The sequence below is a fragment of the Dreissena polymorpha genome, chromosome 14, assembly GCF_020536995.1.
Source record: "Dreissena polymorpha isolate Duluth1 chromosome 14, UMN_Dpol_1.0, whole genome shotgun sequence".
NCBI classification, from domain to species: Eukaryota; Metazoa; Mollusca; class Bivalvia; order Myida; family Dreissenidae; genus Dreissena; species Dreissena polymorpha.
In genome coordinates this window covers 69977852-69997755 of record NC_068368.1, presented here as the reverse complement: position 1 = coordinate 69997755, position 19904 = coordinate 69977852, and the positions used below count along the sequence as shown (strand labels likewise).

The following is a 19904-nucleotide window of genomic DNA, read 5'->3' as shown; positions in this document are numbered from 1 at the left end:
GTGGGGTCTCCGTCCCCACCAGATGGTTTCCGGATGATGACTCAATAACGCTTATGCCTAGGTTCATGAAACTTCATAGGTACATTAATCATGACTGGCAGATGACCCCTATTGATTTTCAGTTCACTAAGTCAAAGGTCAAGGTCACAGTTACTCGAAATAGTAAAATGGTTTCCGGATGATAACTCAACAATACTTATGCCTAGGATCATGAAACTTCATAGGTACATTGATCATGACTAGCAGAGACCCCTATTGATTTTCAGGTCACTTGGTCAAAGGTCAAGGTCACAGTGACTTGAAACAGTAAAATGGTTTCCGGATGATAACTCAAGAATGCTTATGCCTAGGATCATGAAACTTCATAGGGACATTGATCATGACTGGCAGATGACCCCTATTGATTTTCAGGTCGCTAGGTCAAAGGTCAAGGTCACAGTGACTCGAAAGAGTAAAATGGTTTCCGGATGATAACTCAAGAATGCTTACGCCTAGGATCATGAAACTTCATAGGTATATTGATCATTACTGACAGATGACCCCCTATTGATTATCAGGTCACTAGGTCAAAGGTCAAGGTCACAGTGACAAAAAACGTAATCACACAATGGCTGCCACTACAACTGACAGCCCATATGGGGTGCATGCATGTTTTACAAACAGCCCTTGTTATTTTATAGTATATGATATGTTGTTAAAGTAGTGGATTTAGAGAATATAATGTAAAGGGTTTTATGCCCCCGGTAGAGAGGCATATAGCAGTTGAACTGTCCATCGGTCTGTCAATCCGTCTGTCCGAAAACTTTAACATTGGCCATAACTTTTGCTATATTGAAGATAGCAACTTGATATTTGGCATGCATGTGTATCTCCTGAAGCTGCACATTTTGATTGCTGAAAAGTAATGGTCATCCTTCAAGGTCAAAATTCAAAAAATACAATCCAAGGGAAGTTATAAGCTTTAAAAGGGAGATAATTTCTAAACCTGTTATATGATATATTGACATTTTATTTCAAAGCGGCGCAATAGGGGGCAATGTGTTTCTGACAAACACATCTCATGTTATGTACATGAATGTATCTTAAGTTTTAAAGAAATTTGCAGAGGCTTCCTGAGATCAAGTTATATAGGTCTTGAATGTTCACTTACAATGCACCGTTCTCATTGCAGGGTAGTGACCAGACACCCTCAAAGCTGTCCAACGGGACATGTGCGGGGGGCCAGGTGCCCCCAGGGTCTGTGCTGGTGAGCCAGCGCATACATTCCATCACCCAGAAGTATTTCTCCAACACCAACTGCCTGCTGCAGGCCCACCAACACTGGGAACAGTCGGACGAGAAGATTACTGACGAGATCAAAGGTACACAGAACGGGATTTGGTGTCACTGGGGAAATCTCTCATCTTCAGGGGTGTGATTTCTTTGTCTCATTGGTGCAATCTCTCATCCACCAAGGGGGTTGATTTTTTGGTGACACTGGTGAAATCTCTCATCTACAGGGGGGTGATTTGTTTGTCTCACTGGTTAAATCTCTTAACTACAGAGTTACGTCTCTAATCTGCAGGGATTTGTCCTTGATCCACAGGAGTGATCAATGCATAATTTCAGCGGCGTCATGCGAAAATAGGTTGAATGCCATATTCAGCAAGCATAGCTCCATCCCATGGTGCACATCTGCACAGTCTGGTCAAGAGCTACCATGTCTGCTTATGAGACCACAAAACCTTTTGTGACTTTATTGGGGACAGGGAAGCTCCTTACAAGCCTGGGCATATGACATTAGACCCACTTTTGCTTGACACATATCTGTGTTTATTCTTTTACTTGGCACTTGACTAAAGTAGAATAAGGTTTAAAAGAAATTTGCAAGATCTATATGTAATTTCAGATTTGTTGTCAATTATATAGTGTTTTATTTTTTATGCTATTAACTGATTTTTAATGCCATGACCTTTCAGGAATTTTTGATAGAAACACAGCTTAGCAAAGGGACCATTTATAACTGTATTAAAAAAAAAACATGAAAAAAGCTGCTTTTACATTTTTCTTAGAATGTTAGTATTAACAAGGTAAACAACCTACATAAAGAAGGTATAATTGAAGATCTAAGGCAGGCGACCAAAGGTTTTCTCCCATTCTCTTTATCATATTACTAAGTGACCGAGGTTGAAATTAGGGTAATGTTTTTGTCAATAATTATTTCTTTGGTGTGTTTGAAACATGCAATAGTATTGAGTAGAATCTTGGTAATGAGCAGGGTTGTCATCAGAAGTGTCATTAATGTTGTTTATGAGCCAGAAAATGGTGTTATATCGAAATAAATAAAGCCTCTCACATTGTCTGGCAACAGCTGGTGAATATTTGCTGCCAATATATACATGTAGCAAGGATTGGAGACTGTGTTTATGTTGACCTCAATAACGAAGGATCTTAATCTGTAAGCACAGTCCATTGATTGATTCGTTTAATTACGTAGTTCTGAAATAATGATTGCCACATTAATTTGTCATTGAACAAAATTTAATTATATGGTTTCAGAAACAATAATTAGAAAGCATTTTTGAATTTTGAGCTTTGCCTTTGCATAGCATCCTGCTTACATCTACTTGTGTTTTTACAGATTTTTTCATCAACCTAGACCATGAAGTTGGACCCCTGACTTTACACAGTAGCATGCAACACATGGTCAAATATGTGCGTCTCGGCCTTAATCGACTACACGAAAGCATGCGATGAATGGTCATCCTTCTTCGTGGTGAAAGAACAGATATTTAAACTGTAAAACTGGTGCCAGTCTCTCATGTGTTCAAATTCTTCCAAATTAACCATGTTGCAACCATCACTTCGGTTGCATACTGCAATTTCACATGGACCTCATGGTTCTTGAACTTTAGGGTATACAAGAACTTATGTTGGAATGAATGTTTGAGGTGTTGTTGCCAGTGGTGTACTTAGTACAAAGTTGTGCAGGATGTATGAAAAACTACCACAAAGAGAAGCCAAACTTTGTAGAGTCTGAGACAGACTCTGTTAAAATTCTTTGCTGGTTTTACGCTTGAATAGAATTCAGATTGATAAAGTGTTAGTGAAGTGTTATGGAAATTAAAAAAAGCCAGAGATCTTATGGAGTTAGATAAGCTGTTAAACAGTTATACAGTCTTCATTGACGTTTGATGAAGACGACATTCTTCAGCAGTGTTTTGACCTACTTATGCCATGATTATTATTATTTAATTTGTTTTATTGATCAAGCTATTGATATGTTGAGTTTTATATTGAAGGACAATTCATTTTACGTGTCTCTTCTTTATATCCTGCAATTTGTTATTTATTTCTTTGTAAGCAAATTTGTTGCGAGTGACAGTATTTCTTTGTATTTATATGTTTCTACTAGGCTTTAGGACATGTAGTAATTCTGAAATCAAATCAGTGTTTTTTGTTATGTTTGCTGTTAGTACCAATTTTGATAAATGAAGAACGTTTTGCAATGTCCATTACAGAAATGGCCTATTTTTGCTCCTACTGTGATAGGGTGTCTATTCTAGATATAATATTAAGCCTTAAAGTGATTCTTCAAACCGGTTGGCAGTGTAAGATATACATGTATATACACTAAAAGACAGATGGTTTAAATATTTATTGTTCACTAAAGCTGTCACATGACATGTCAGAATATTTATATATTAGGTGTTCTGAGTTACTAGATATGACAGTGGTGGATGGCCTGTTATTTATGCTTGTTTATGGATGCAAACTTGTCAAACAAAAACTTGCATCCCGCACGTGTTGTGTTTATAATTAGTCCCCTACCGGTTTCACCGGTGGAGACTTATGGTTTTGTCTCCGTCCGTCCGTCACACTTTTCTGGATCCTGTGATAACTTTAAAAGTTCTTAATATTTTTTCATGAAACTTGGAACATGGATAGATGGCAATATGGACATTATGCACGTCAATTCATTTTGTTCCTTTGTCAAAAATTATGGTTGCTATGGCAACAAAAAGACTAGAAATACTGCTGAAAATGGTGGTTTTTCTGGATCCTGCGATAACTTTTTAAGTTCTTTATATTTTTTCATGAAACTTGAAACATGGATAAATGGCAATATGGACATTATGCACGTCATTTCATTTCGTTCCGACGTAAAAAAAATCTGGTTGCCATGGCAACAAATAGACTAGACATACTGCTGAAAATGGTGGTTTTTAGCCGGATTTTTTTCGAAAAAATCTCGGCTTATAGATTGATGTTGTCGGGCGGGCGGGGGGGGCGGGCGGGCGGGCGGGCGGGGTGGCGGCGTGCTCGAAAATGTTAAAGTTCTTATTTCATGGTATAACTTTGGTATGCTTGGACCTAGAGTCTTCAAACTTGACATGAAGGTTGGCCAGGATTAACAGATGACCACTGGTCATTTCAAGGTCATTCATTTGAAGGTCAAGGTCACTGTGACCTTCAATATAAAAAATGTTATAGTTGTTATAACTTTGGTATGCTTGGACCTAGAGTCTTGAAACTTGACATGAAGGTTGGCCATAACTAGTTAGTAACCACTGGTCATTTCAAGGTCATTCATTTGAAGGTCAAGGTCACTGTGACCTTGAATGTAAAAATGTTAAAGTTCTTATTTCATGGTATAACTTTGGTATGCTTGGACCTAGAGTCTTCAAACTTGACATGAAGGTTGGCCAGGATTAACAGATGACCACTGGTCATTTCAAGGTCATTCATTTGAAGGTGAAGGTCACTGTGACCTTCAATATAAAAATGTTAAAGTTGTTATAACTTTGGTATGCTTGGACCTAGAGTCTTGAAACTTGACATGAAGGTTGGCCAGAACTAGTAAGTAACCACTGGACATTTCAAGGTCATTCATTTGAAGGTCAAGGTCACTGTGACCTTGAATGTAAAAATGTTAAAGTTGTTATAACTTTGGTATGCTTGGACCTAGAGTCTTGAAACTTGACATGAAGGTTGGCCAGAACTAGTAAGTAACCACTGGACATTTCAAGGTCATTCATTTGAAGGTCAAGGTCACTGTGACCTTGAATGTAAAAATGTTAAAGTTCTTATTTCATGTTATAACTTTGGTATGCTTGTACCTAGAGTCTTCAAACTTGAAATAAAGATTGGCCAGTACTAGAAGATGACCACTGGTCATTTCAATGTCATTCATTTGAAGGTCAAGGTCACTGTGACCTTAAATGTTAAAATGTTAAAATTGTTATAACTTTGGTATATGCATGCATTCAAAACATAACACAAGGTTTGCTCATGCCTTGAAAAGTACTTACATTTCATTTTGACCTTTGAACAATATTTCAGTAATTTAAGTATTGCATTGACAAAAACACGAAAGGTACTTTCCTGTCATTTAAATCAAAAATCCGGCTTCAATGCGGTCATCTCCGACCGCGGAACTCTTGTCTGGATCCTGCGATAACTTTTAAAGTTCTTAATAATTTTTCATGTCACTTGAAACATGGATAGATGGCCATTATGCACGTCATTTCATTTCGTTCCGACGTCAAAAATTCTTGTTGCTATGGCAACAAATAGACTAGAAATATTGCTGAAAATGGTGGTTTTCTGGATCCTGCAATAACTTTTAAAGTTCTTAATATTTTTTCATGAAACTTGAAACATGGATAGATGGCAATATGTACATTATACACTTCATTTCATTTTGTTCCTAAATAAAAAAATTTGGTTGCTATGGCAACAAATATATATATATAAAAAATCTGGAATTTCTGACAATGGTGGAGCCGGTAGGGGACTTATATTGCTTGACAATAGTCTTGTTGATAATGGGCTAGGTCATAACATTATATTTTCAATGTTGGTGCTCAAAAACAAAACCGAAAAAAACTAACCAATTATTTCAATTTGAGAAAAAATCTCTCAATTTGCAAACTGTTTTCAAAAGAAATGTTGACATATAACAAATACACCTTTGGTGTTTATTGGTCAAGTATAAAACTGTTGTATCTTGTGGAGTTTTTATGCCCCCGGTAGGGTGGCATATAGCAGTTGAACTGTCCGTCAGTATGTCAGTATGTGTGTATGTCAGTCTGTCCGTCCGTCCGGAAAAAAACTAACGTTGGCCATAACTTTTGGATTATTGAAGATAGAAACTTGATATTTGGCATGCATGTGTATCTCATGAAGCTGCACATTTTGAGTGGTGGAAGTTCAAGGTCAAGGTCATCCTTCAAGGTCAAAGGTAAAAAAAAAACACTTTTTTTTTCAAAGCGGCATTCTCATGAAGCTGCACATTTTGAGTGGTGGAAGTTCAAGGTCAAATTCATCCTTCAAGGTCAACATTTTTTAATTTTTTTTCAAAGCGGCGCAATAGGGGGCATTGTGTTTCTGACGAACACATCTCTTGTTTCATCACATACAATAGTTTTAGACCTAACCCTTGGTGTTCAAAGTCAGAAATATCAACCTTTTTATTTAGTTATTAAATGCATTTGATTTTCCTGTTGTCAGCTCAATATTTAAGCAAAGAGCTTCTGAGTTTTATCTGTCATGATTTAATCCGTATTGAGTTTGATAGTGGTCATTCTACAACCTATTTAAAAATTAATTTAATGCTTCAATTGAAGTGTTTTAAATCTGCATTAAATAATACAGTTTCTGAAAACAAGCCTGTGAAATGCTGAGAACTATCTTGTAAAAGATCTTTAGTCAAGTTTGAGTTATGACGTATTACTATAATCGAAGCCAAAGATGTCAAGTATTAATTGTTCCTGATAGTTTTAGACCTAATCCTTGGTGTTCAAAGTCAGAATTATCAACTTTTTTATTTAGTGTATTAAATGCATTTGATTTTCTTGTTGTCAGCTCAATATTTAAGCCAAGAGCTGCTGAGTTTTATCTGTCATGATTTATTCTGTATTGAGTTTGATAGTGGTCATTCTACAACCTTTTTAAAAATTAATTTAATGCTTCAATTGAATTTTTTAAATCTGCATTAAATAATACAGTTTCTGAAAACAAGCCTGTGAAATGCTGAGAACTATCTTGTAAAAGATCTTTAGTCAAGTTTGAGTTATGACATATTACTATGATCGAAGCTAAAGATGTCAAGTATTAATTGTTCCTGATACAAAGGTCATACACATGAAAGATACCTATGGAAACAGTGAGCAATATCTTGCAACAAATTTGGTCACGCAACAAATTTGGTCACATGCCATGTCAGCGAGAGGAGCTATGCTGTTAGCTGGAAAGTCCCACAAGGTTCCGTGTTCTCGTTTAAGGACAGGGTAGCTCCAGACCACACAGAGTAAATGCACAGGCTGGTCTGATGCAGCTGCTGGCTGTATTTGGCATGAGACCTATTTTCGCATGACGCGACTCAAGTTAAGTAACTAAAATAAAGAGATAATAGATTCTGATGCTTGTTATTTCTGTTTGTTGAAGTGAAAACGTGGCTTACTTTGCTTCATGAACAGAAGCACTTCTAAATTAAGGTCAGCCAATCTCTTCTACTTACCATTTGGTGGTGTTTATGCATTTCTTAATTTTTAACCAGGTTTTCCGAAGGAAAAAACTGGTTATTAGATTGGCGAATGCGGGCGGGCTGGCTGGCTGGCTGGCGGGCTGGCGGAATAAGCTTGTCCGGGCCATAACTATGACGTTCATTGTCAGATTTTAAAATCATTTGGCACATTTGTTCACCATCATTGGACGGTGTGTCGCGCGAAATAATTACGTCGATATCTCCAAGGTCAAGGTCACACTTTGAGTTCAAAGGTCAAAAATGGCCATAAATGAGCTTGTCCGAGCCATAACTATGTTGTTCATCGTCAGATTTTAAAATCATTTGGCACATTTGTTCACCATCATTGGACGGTGTGTCGCGCGAAATAATTACGTCGATATCTCCAAGGTCAAGGTCACACTTTGAGTTCAAAGGTCAAAAATGGCCATAAATGAGCTTGTCCTGGCCATAACTATGTCATTCATTGTGAGATTTTAAAATCATTTGGCACATTTGTTCACCATCATGGGACGGTGTGTCCCACGAAAGAATCACGTCAATATCTCCAATGTCAAGGTCGCCACGACTAAAAATAGATTTAAAAAAAAAAAAAACTTACAAAGGGGGTTAATTTTTTTTGGTCATTTCAAAAGTTCAGTTTGAGTTTTCTCCCTTTATCAGATTTTTTTTTCACAATGAAAACCTGGTTTTGTGACAATTTTGTCCCTTGTTTATTTATTTAGTAAGGTCAGCACATTTGCTTACAAACTTGTTTAAAGAAGTCAGATCATCATCTTTTTATTTATTGGATAATGGATTCTACTACAGACAAAATTTCTTGATTGTTATTCTAGCAAGATTATGCTTAAATAAGTTTAGATATTTCTGTTAAGAAAACATTTTAGCAGCACAAAGGAGGAAACATGCTTAGGCCAAAATGATTCTTTTTAATTTCACTAAGATTTTCATAAAAGTTGGGTAGGAGTTTGGTTTAACTTGTTGTAGATCATTTTGTAACAATCCCCAATTTAATAATTCTATGCAATGACACAAGGAATTCATCAGAATTTGTAAATAAAGTCAGGAAGAAAAATATAACAAACAAAGGGAGACAAATCTAAAAACAGAAACATTGTTTATTAGTACTTTGTTCAAAGCTGGGCATATTTAAAACAAATACATACATAGTTGTATTTTGTTTATTTCTTGTCATGTGTTGTTGTGTATGTAATATTTTAGTTTTCTCAGATATATAATAAGATATAACGTGTCATATGAACTGTTCTGTTTTAATAAGAATGTAATAGCTGTCAACAGATTGTTTATGACATTTTGTCTTTCTGTATTTATATGTGCCATGTTTAAATAAACTGACACATAATAAGCATGTCTGATTACTGCACATGATATATCGACCACGGCTGTTGTTATGAACTTAAATGCATAAAAGCACAGAAAAACATATTGCAAATAAATTAAGAATTGCGCATTGTTCACAATTGATATTTATTGTAATACTACACATTGTACAGATATATTAAACTTTCTACAACATTTTACAAACTGTCTTAACGTCTAATGCTGTTCACATTTTGAAACTTACCTAACTATAGGGTCAGAATAAGTTTTTCTGTCTCCGGCAGTTTTACTTGATGATCCAAAATACTGCCATCAAAGTATACCCATCGGTCTGGTTATTTATTTTCAGTGATGTTTGTTTGTTTGATATCAAGTGTAATTCTTCACAGGAAACAAAATTTTATGTCTGCAATTAGGTAATAATTATAATAATAATGCACATTCTGGTCTGGAACTACCCTGGCAACATATTGCATAATACCCATTGTAAGCCTAAATTGTGCAAGTTAGCAATGACATGATTGTATGCTCAAATGTAAATTAAGGGTCAATTTTCTGGTATTATGGGTATTTATATATGTATGTGTATTTATTAAAGTTATTTAGATATTTAATTTATCTCTGGTGTTAATACGGACAACACGTCTTTAACCCTTTCAGTGCGGGAACCGAATTTTAAAGGCCTTTGCAAACAGTTTGGATCCAGATGAGATGCCACAGAACGTGGCGTCTCATCTGGATCCAAACTGTTTGCTATTCTGATAGTATTCTTTGAAAAAAATAAAGGAAATGCTTATTTTACAAATTCAGCAGACGACATTTTAGCACAAGACAAATTTCCCAGCATGCAAAGGGTTAAGTTATACATAACTAATTTATGGACGGAATGATTTCTTAGTATTTGTGATGAGATTGATCTTACCTTCATGTTATACCTTTTCTTGTGTATCTACAACAGTTATTGATCCATGCTGTACAAATTCCATGTAAAAGGTTGAAGTGAGTAAGTTATAATTATTAATATGAAGTTGTTGCTATTGTATTCAATAGTGATCTAGTTGTTAAAATGACATAGAGGTAAAAATCTGGATGTTTACATTATTTTGGTTTGTATATTACTGCATTGGCAAAAAATGTAAAATGTACAGATTAAATATTTCTTACCCGGTACTTAAGATATACAATTTATAAAGGTTGAACATAATTTGAACTCACAGAGAGAAAGAAACTAAATTATTTTGTTTTAAAAACTTTCCTTGTTATAGTTCTGTGTTCAGAAGTTGCTTTGTCACACCCATGCCTAAATATATTTTAAAATCTTTAATAGCATGATAGAGTTTATTTTGCAATCCATTTTATGCCTTATTGTCTCCTACCAGTTTCCCCGGAGGTGACTTATGGTTTGCGCTTTGTGCGTCTGTGAGTCTGTCTGTCTGTCACACTTTTCTGGATCCTGCGATAACTTTAAAAGTTCTTAATATTTTTTCATGAAACTTGCAACATGGATAGATGGCAATATGGACATTATGCACATCATTTCATTTTGTCTCTACATCAAAAATTGTGGTTGCTATGGCAACCAAAAAATAATAATCTGAAAATTGTGGAATTTCTGACAATGGTGGAGCCGGTAGGGGACCATATTGCTTGACAATAGCCTTGTTTGTAATGTGGATACACATAAACTCTGATGTTTGTTTGAAATGAGATGGAAAAATGACAAGCATTTATAAAAAGTATTAGCATGTGCAGATGTTGGTATTGGATAGTTCCGTATGGTTTTCATGCATTATTTATTGCACTTTTTGTTGTTAACTAATTATATACATGTAGATATTTACTGATAGTGTGTATTCTGACTTTGTTCAGCAATGTTCGTGATCAATTTTATTATTTAAACTTTTTTTAATTTTTTTCCTCTTCAAGTTAAAACTTTTTCACAGCAGGTACTGTTAAGTTTTAAAAATTGAATAGAATTTTCATGTTGCTGTTAAATAAAAAAACGTTGCTATGTGTTCATTAGAAAAATTCGTGTGGCAAATGGATTCCAGTGCATCTGTTATGAAAAATGGATATTTCCTGTACAAGTGGAGCTTTTATTTGAAATGCTTAAATGTTCAAATTCACTTTCATCATAATAATGTATAACTCATGATCAAATCATGACATACTTGTTCAAGAATCAATGTTCAGGAGAGTTAATTTTATCATGTGTTCATAGAACTGGCTTCATATTTATTAATTGCCAAACTATTGTAATTATAGCTATAAATACTATCTATACACAATTATATTCAATTGTTATATATTATTTTTCATGTGTCTGTTGTGATTGTTGATGTAATTGAGATGTAAGTTGTGTGTACTTTAATTTTTGAGCCTTTTTGTCTGTTATGCCAATGTTGACTGGCGGTGAGATTGTTCTGTGTACATACATGGCCATATACCACTTGTGGCTCTGATGTAAGGTCAAGCTGTTGCTATGCTGGCCTCAAAACGCAAACAATATAGTGACCATGTAAATATTTTGAGCCAAAATATATTCTAATTTGAAAATGAAAAATGTGTTGAAATGACAAATAAAAAAGAGAACATGCTAAAGACTTGTGTTGTTGTTGTTGCAGTGACCTGTTAACCCTTTACCCCTTAGATACGTATTTTCACGCAGTTGCAGTCCCTTAGAACGTTATATTTAATTTAAGACCTTTCTTACTGGATTCAATTTTTATGCCCCCAGTCAAATGATCAGGGGGCATATTGTTTTTGGCCTGTCTGTCTGTCATTCTGTCCCAAAACTTTAACCTTCGTTAAAGTTTTGCGATAACTTTTGCAATATTGAAGATAGCAACTTGATATTTGGCATACATGTGTATCTCATGAAGCTGCACATTTTGAGTGGTGAAAAGGTCAAGGACATTCTTCAAGGTCAAAAGTTTAAAAAAAACAATCCAAGGGAAGTGATAAGCTTTAAAAGGGAAATATTTTCTAAACCTGCAAAATGATATATTGAAATATTATTTCAAAGCGGCGCAGTAGTGGGCATTGTGTTTCTGACAAACACATCTCTTGTTAAATGCTTCATTTCCAACCCTTAGATAATCATACTGATAGCATAAAACCTGAACAGACTGCGAGTTACTCGCAGGCTGTTCTGGTTTAATGCTGTTTGCACATACACTTTAACACCATTATTTCGAACACCGATAATCCAAAGTCACCGTTATTTCGAAGTATGTTTCGGGTCCCGATTTTGGTTCTTCTTTGTTTAATGTTAAATTTCATTGTAAATCCGAACTTCATTAAACCCAAGAAATCGTTAATTCGAAGTGATTCTGTCGGTCCCAACACTATAATTCGCACCTAATTATCAATCTTTAATCCGATGTCAAAACTGCAAAACACAGAGCGTAATTTCACACCTTTGTCGTCTGCGCTTTGAACGTCAAAAACCGATAATTACATCTTTGTCGTCTGCGACTTAATAGGCCAGCAATCAGCGGTCGCAGTACTTAAAAGATGAATCCAGCGACGACGACAAGGCCGACAACACAAGAATAAACATGATATCCAATCAATGTGTGACCGCATCAACGACCTTAGGCAGTTCTGCGAGCAAAACACGGGCGAAAGTGGATTGTTGAATGTCCTTGACAATTTGGAGAAGTATGTTACATGCGTCCAGTTTAGTGCTGCTAACGCCGATGTTCAGAGAGACATCGCGTCTTATTAAAAAAAAATGTTAATTCATTTCCGAAAATGTACTCATATGTATTTACATGTATTATAATGCGTGCTGTTCATGGTATTTTATATGTTCTGTAATTAGAGAAAAATAAAAAGAAGAAGAAAAAGAATCGTTTTATTCCTCCGTTTGTTACAAATAGAAATCTATTGCTATCTGACTAGTTTACGTTTTTAAGTAAAACCATTATTAATATTTGCGTGTAACCCAACCATGCGAATTCCACAACGTTTTATTTGTACAGAGTCAAAGAAGTCTTTTGTCAAATGTTTATTTCGAATTATCGTTAATCCGAAGTTTTTTTAACGGTCCCGGCGACTTCGAAATAACAGTGTTGAAGTGTAGTCATTTTCACTTTGCATCTTAGTGTTGGAAAGGGTTTAGCCTTGTAGAACTCCAATGAGCTCTAGTACGGGATAAATGAACTTGGGGAGCATACATACTTTTAAGGATGTTTTGGATAGTGTAACTGGTTAATTTACTTCAAAGGAGTTACACTTTTAGGTGGACCCGAGAAGTAAAATAGCAGTCCAAATTAATGGTGAATAATTAAATAATTAAACAATTAAACAGTAGGCAAATTATCTTATCATAATAAACATTATTTAGTATTTCTGGTAGGTAATCTTATATTACAGTCTGATTACGCAACTCAATTGGATCAGTGACAGACATGTTTTGGGAGCCATAAGTTTTAAATGTCATTTTAATGATTTGTTATTTTTTATTCACTTTTTATTGATGGTTTCCTGATATTTGACATTCAAGGCAAAAACCTAATATTCAATGATAATTTTACTGGTATACATTTTGTTGAAAATAAGAAATAAACAAAGTCGCTCACCTGAGATAACAAGATTTTATTGGGACAAATCTTTTGACCAAGTTTCACGAAGATCGGAAAATAAATGTGGCCTCTAGTGTTAAAAAGGTTTTACTATAGCCTTATAAGCAAAAATGCCCCGCCCCCAGGCAGCCATGTTTTTCAACCAACCTGCATCATTTTTGAACTCGTCCAAGATATCAGGATGAATCTTCTGACCAAGTTTCATAAAGATTGGACAGTAATTGTGGCCTCTAGAGTGTTAACAAGATTTTACTATAGCCATATAAGGAAAAATGCCCCGCCCCTTGGAAGCCATTTTTTTCAAGCAAACATAATTATTTTCGAACTCATCCAAGATATCATTGAGACCAATCTTCTGACCAAATTTCATGAAGATTGGACAATAAATGTGGCCTCTAGAGTGTTAACAAGGTTTTACTATAGCCATATATAGCCATATAAGGAAAAATTCCCCGCCCCTGGTGGCCATGTTTTTAAAGCAACCAAAACCTTTTTCGAACTCATCCAAGATATCATTGGGACAAATCTTCTGACCAAGTTTCATGATGATCAGAAAATAAATGTGACCTCTAGTCTAGAGTGTTAACAAGGTTTTACTATAGCCATATAAGGAAAATAACCCCGCCCCCGTGGTGGCTATGTTTTTCAACCAACCGGCATCATTTTTGAACTCGTCCAAGATATTATTGGGAAGAATCATTTGACCAAGTTTCATGAAGATCGGATTATAAATGTGGACTCTAGAGTGTTAACAAGATTTTACTATAGCCTTATATAGCCATATAAGGAAAAATGCCCCGCCCTCTGGCGGCCATGTTTTTCAAGCAAACATAACCATTTTCGAACTCATCCAAGATATCATTAAGACAAATCTTTGAACCACATTTCATCAAGATTGGACAATAAATGTGGCCTCTAGAGTGTTAACAAGGTTTTACTTATAATAGCCATAAAAGGAAAAATGCCCCGCCCCCTGGCGGCCATGTTTTTCAACCAACCGGCATTATTTTTGAACACGTCCAAGATATTATTGGGATAAATCTTCTGACCAAGTTTCAAGAAGATCAGACTATAAATGTGGCCTCTAGAGTGTTAACAAGATTTTTCTATAGCCATTTATAGCCATATAAGGAAAAATCCCCCGCCCCTTGGCAGCCATGTTTTTCAAGCAAACGTAACCATTTCGAACTCATCCAGGATATCATTGAGACCAATCTTCTGACCAAATCCACAACGCACGACGGATAAAAGGCGATCACAAAAGCTCACCATGAGCACGTTGTGCTCAGGTGAGCTAAAAACAAAACATTTCGCAACTCTAACTTTAATGCTTACATTCCAGCACTGTAGGAAAACCTTGTGATATGCATGTGCAAAGAGTATATGCCTGATAAGTCTGTGCCACACGTTGTGTTTTTATGGAATTTTTCATTTGAAGGAACTTTCTTCTTAAAGAAGTTATCAATTATCAGGAAAAGTGTTATCCCAGACAAGCCTGTGCCAATTACACAATCTTATCTGGAATAATACTTAATGCACATGGATTAAAATCAAGTCTGGTTTTTCCAATGACCTCATATAAAAATAACATAGATAAAAGACTGAGTAATAATACTGAACTCATTGAAGGTTCAAGCTCATGACTTACCAGTATGATCAGGTGCATGTATTTATAAGATTCTTTACTGAAATGATTAGCTATGCTGTGGGAAAAAGCGTCATAAAGTATTGTCCCAGATTAGCTTGTGCATTTTGTCGGGACTGAACCGTCTAATCTGATATGTCACTTGAGTAGATGCATTAAGCCTGGACTGCATAATCTATTCTGAGACGATACTTCATGCATTAAGCCTGGACTGCACAGTCTAATCTGAGACAATTCTTCATGCATTAAGCCTGGACTGCACAGTCTAATTTGAGACATACTTCACGCATGAAGCCTGGATTGCACAGTCTAATCTGAGACAATACTTCATGCATTAAGCCTGGATTGCACAGTCTAATCTGAGAAAATACTTCATGCATAAAACCCGGACTGTTAATCTAAGACAATACTTCATGCATTAAGCCTGGTCTGCACAGTCTAATCTGAGACAATACTTCATGCATTAAGACTGGACTGCACAGTCTAATCTGAGACAATACTGTATGCATTAAGCCTGGACTGCACAGTCTAATCAGAGACAATACTTTATGCATTAAGCCTAGACTGCACAGTCTAATCTGAGACGATACTTCATGCATAAAGCCTGGATTGCACAGTCTAATCTGAGACAAAAATTCATGCATTAAGCCTAGACTGCACAGTCTAATCTGAGACAATACTTCATGCATTAAGACTGGACTGCACAGTCTAATCTGAGACATACTTCACGCATGAAGCCTGGATAGCACAGTCTAATCTGAGACAATACTTCATGCATTAAGCCTGGATTGCACAGTCTAATCTGAGAAAATACTTCATGCATAAAACCCCGACTGTTAATCTAAGACAATACTTCATGCATTAAGCCTGGTCTGCGTAGTCTAATCTGAGACGATACTTCATGCATTAAGACTGGACTGCACAGTCTAATCTGAGACAATACTTCGTGCATTAAGCCTGGACTGCACAGTCTAATCAGAGACAATACTTTATGCATTAAGCCTAGACTGCACAGTCTAATCTGAGACGATACTTCATGCATAAAGCCTGGATTGCACAGTCTAATCTGAGACAATACTTCATGCATTAAGCCTAGACTGCACAGTCTTATCAGAGACAATACTTCATGCATTAAGACTGGACTGCACAGTCTAATCTGAGACAATACTTCATGCATTAAGACTGGACTGCAGTCTAATCTGAGACAATACTTCATGCATTAAGCCTGGACTGCTCAGTCTAATATGAGACAATACTTCATGCATTAAGCCTGGACTGCACAATCTAATCTGAGACAATACTTCATGCATTAAGCCTGGACTGCACAGTCTAATCTGAGACAATACTTTATGCATTAAGCCTAGACTGAACAGTCTAATCGGAGACAATATTTCAGGCACAAAGTCTGGACTGCACAGTCTAATCTGAAAAATACTTCATGCATTAAGCCTGGACTGCACAGTCTAATCTGAGACCCTCAGATTACTTTATGACGCTTTTTCCCACAGCATATCTAATCATTTCAGTAAAGAATCTTATAAATACATGCACCTGTTCATACTGGTAAGTCATGAGCTTGAACCTTCAACTCAGGCAAGAAGCATGGGCTGCACAGTCTAATCTGAGAAATACTTCATGCATTAAGCCTGGATTGCACAGTCTAATCTAAGACAATACTTCATGCATGAAACCTGGACTGTTAATCTGAGACAGTACTTCATGCATAAAGCCTGGACTGCACAGTCTAATCTGAGACGATACTTCATGCATAAAGCCTGGACTGCACAGTCTTATCTGGGACAAAACTTCATGCATTAAGCCTGGAATGCACGGTCTTATCTGAGACAATACTTCATGCATTAAGCCTGGACTGCACAGTCTTATCTGAGACGATACTTCATGCATAAAGCCTGGACTGCACAGTCTAATCTGAGACGATACTTCATGCATTAAGCCTAGACTGCACAGTCTAATCTAAGACAATACTTCATGCATAAAGCCTGGACTGCACAGTCTTATCTGAGACAATACTTCATGCATTAAGCCTGGACTGCACAGTCTTATCTGAGACAATACTTCATGCATTAAGCCTAGACTGCACAGTCTAATCTTAGACGATACTTCATGCATAAAGCCTGGACTGCACAGTCTAATCTGAGACGATACTTCATGCATAAAGCCTGGACTGCACAGTCTAATCTGAGACGATACTTCATGCATTAAGCCTAGACTGCACAGTCTAATCTGAGACAATACTTCATGCATTAAGCCTGGACTGCACAGTCTAATCTAAGACAATACTTCATGCATTAAGCCTAGACTGCACAGTCTAATCTGAGACAATAATTCATGCATAAAGCCTGGACTGCACAGTCTTATCTGAGACAATACTTCATGCATTAAGCCTAGACTGCACAGTCTAACATGAGACGATACTTCATGCATAAAGCCTGGACTGCACAGTCTAATCTGAGACGATACTTCATGCATTAAGCCTAGACTGCACAGTCTAATCTGAGACAATACTTCATGCATAAAGCCTGGACTGCACAGTCTAATCTGAGACGATACTTCATGCATAAAGCCTGGACTGCACAGTCTAATCTGAGACGATACTTCATGCATTAAGCCTAGACTGCACAGTCTAATCTGAGACAATACTTCATGCATAAAGCCTGGACTGCACAGTCTAATCTGAGACGATACTTCATGCATAAAGCCTAGACTGCACAGTCTAATCTGAGACGATACTTCATGCATAAAGCCTGGATTGCACAGTCTAATCTGAGACAATACTTTATGCATTAAGCCTGGACTGCACAGTCTAATCTGAGACAATACTTCATGCATTAAGCCTGGACTGCACAGTCTAATCTGAGACAATACTTCATGCATTAAGCCTGGACTGCACAGTCTAATCTGAGACAATACTTCATGCATAAAGCCTGGACTGCACAGTCTAATCTGAGACGATACTTCATGCATAAAGCCTAGACTGCACAGTCTAATCTGAGACGATACTTCATGCATAAAGCCTAGACTGCACAGTCTAATCTGAGACAATACTTCATGCATAAAGCCTGGTCTGCACAGTCTAATCTGAGACGATACTTCATGCATAAAGCCTAGACTGCACAGTCTAATCTGAGACAATACTTCATGCATAAAGCCTGGACTGCACAGTCTAATCTGAGACAATACTTCATGCATTAAGCCTAGACTGCACAGTCTAATCTGAGACAATACTTCATGCATAAAGCCTAGACTGCACAGTCTAATCTGAGACGATACTTCATGCATTAAGCCTAGACTGCACAGTCTAATCTGAGACAATACTTCATGCATAAAGCCTGGACTGCACAGTCTAATCCGAGACGATACTTCATGCATAAAGCCTAGACTGCACAGTCTAATCTGAGACGATACTTCATGCATAAAGCCTGGACTGCACAGTCTAATCTGAGACGATACTTCATGCATAAAGCCTGGACTGCACAGTCTAATCTGAGACGATACTTCATGCATAAAGCCTGGACTGCACAGTCTAATCTGAGACAATACTTCATGCATTAAGCCTGGTCTGCACAGTCTAATCTGAGACGATACTTCATGCATTAAGCCTGGACTGCACAGTCTAATCTGAGACGATACTTCATGCATAAAGCCTGGATTGCACAGTCTAATCTGAGACAATACTTCATGCATAAAGCCTGGACTGCACAGTCTAATCTGAGACGATACTTCATGCATAAAGCCTGGACTGCACAGTCTTATCTGAGACAATACTTCATGCATTAAGCCTGGACTGCACAGTCTTATCTGAGACGATACTTCATGCATTAAGCCTGGACTGCACAGTCTAATCTGAGACAATACTTCATGCATAAAGCCTGGACTGCACAGTCTTATCTGAAGCTGTACTTCATGCATAAAGCCTGGACTGCACAGTCTTATCTGAAGCTGTACTTCATGCATAAAGCCTGGACTGCACAGTCTTATCTGAAGCTGTACTTCATGCATAAAGCCTGGACTGCACAGTCTTATCTGAAGCTGTACTTCAGAACATTCATAAAGCACGGAGTGAATAGTCTAATTTGGGACATACCTTACTTATATGTGTTAAGTCTAGACTGCACAGGCTTGATACTATTTTACACATTAATTAAACCTAAACTGCACAGGCTTATGTAGGAAGATACTTTACAGACATGCATTAAGCCTGGACTGCACTGTCTAATATGAGATACTTCAGCACATACATTAAGCCTGGGCTGCAAGGCTTATCTTGGATGATACTTCAGCACATGCATTAAGCAGTGCTCCAGCTAGGATTTGAAAAGGGCAGGGGGGCTTTTTTGTCAAAAGGGCACTTTCGACGCGCAGTATTTTGTCAAAAGGGCACTTTCGACGCGCAGTATTTTGTGAAAAGCGCGCGGGTGTTTCTGGAATGCTTCCTATTGCATGTGAATTTATATGTTATAAATAATTGGATTATTCCCATTATTATTAAACCATTTAGTATAATGTCTACAATGAGGATTAAAGTAATTACATTGTAATAAGAGATTTATGAATAATCATATGTAAACAAAAATTATTTTTTTTTTTTTGGGGGGGGGGGGGGGGAGGGGGGGGGGGGGGGGCAGGGCGGAGGTTCGGGGGGGGCAGGGCGGAGGTTCGGGAGGGCAGGGCGCGGCGCCCTTCGATTTAGGCCTAGCTGGAGCACTGCATTAAGCCTGGACTGCACTGCAGGCTAATGTGAGAATATACATAATATACTTGCAGCCTGGTAAAGGCCTTAGAATGTTATATACCAATATTA

At 37.0% G+C, this 19904-nt stretch overlaps 1 protein-coding gene across 1 annotated transcript in view; it reads left to right on the top strand.

Annotated features, from left to right (window-relative positions):
* Window positions 1–4251, top strand: part of LOC127858933 (AF4/FMR2 family member 1-like) — a 191856-nt gene extending 187605 nt beyond the window's left edge. The window contains exons 19-20 of the mRNA XM_052396276.1: window positions 1172–1361; window positions 2621–4251. Of these exons, the coding sequence (XP_052252236.1) occupies window positions 1172–1361; window positions 2621–2736 (306 nt within the window). The 3' untranslated portion in view covers window positions 2737–4251. The remainder of the gene's footprint in view (window positions 1–1171; window positions 1362–2620) is intronic.
* The last annotated feature ends 15653 nt before the right edge of the window (window positions 4252–19904 follow it).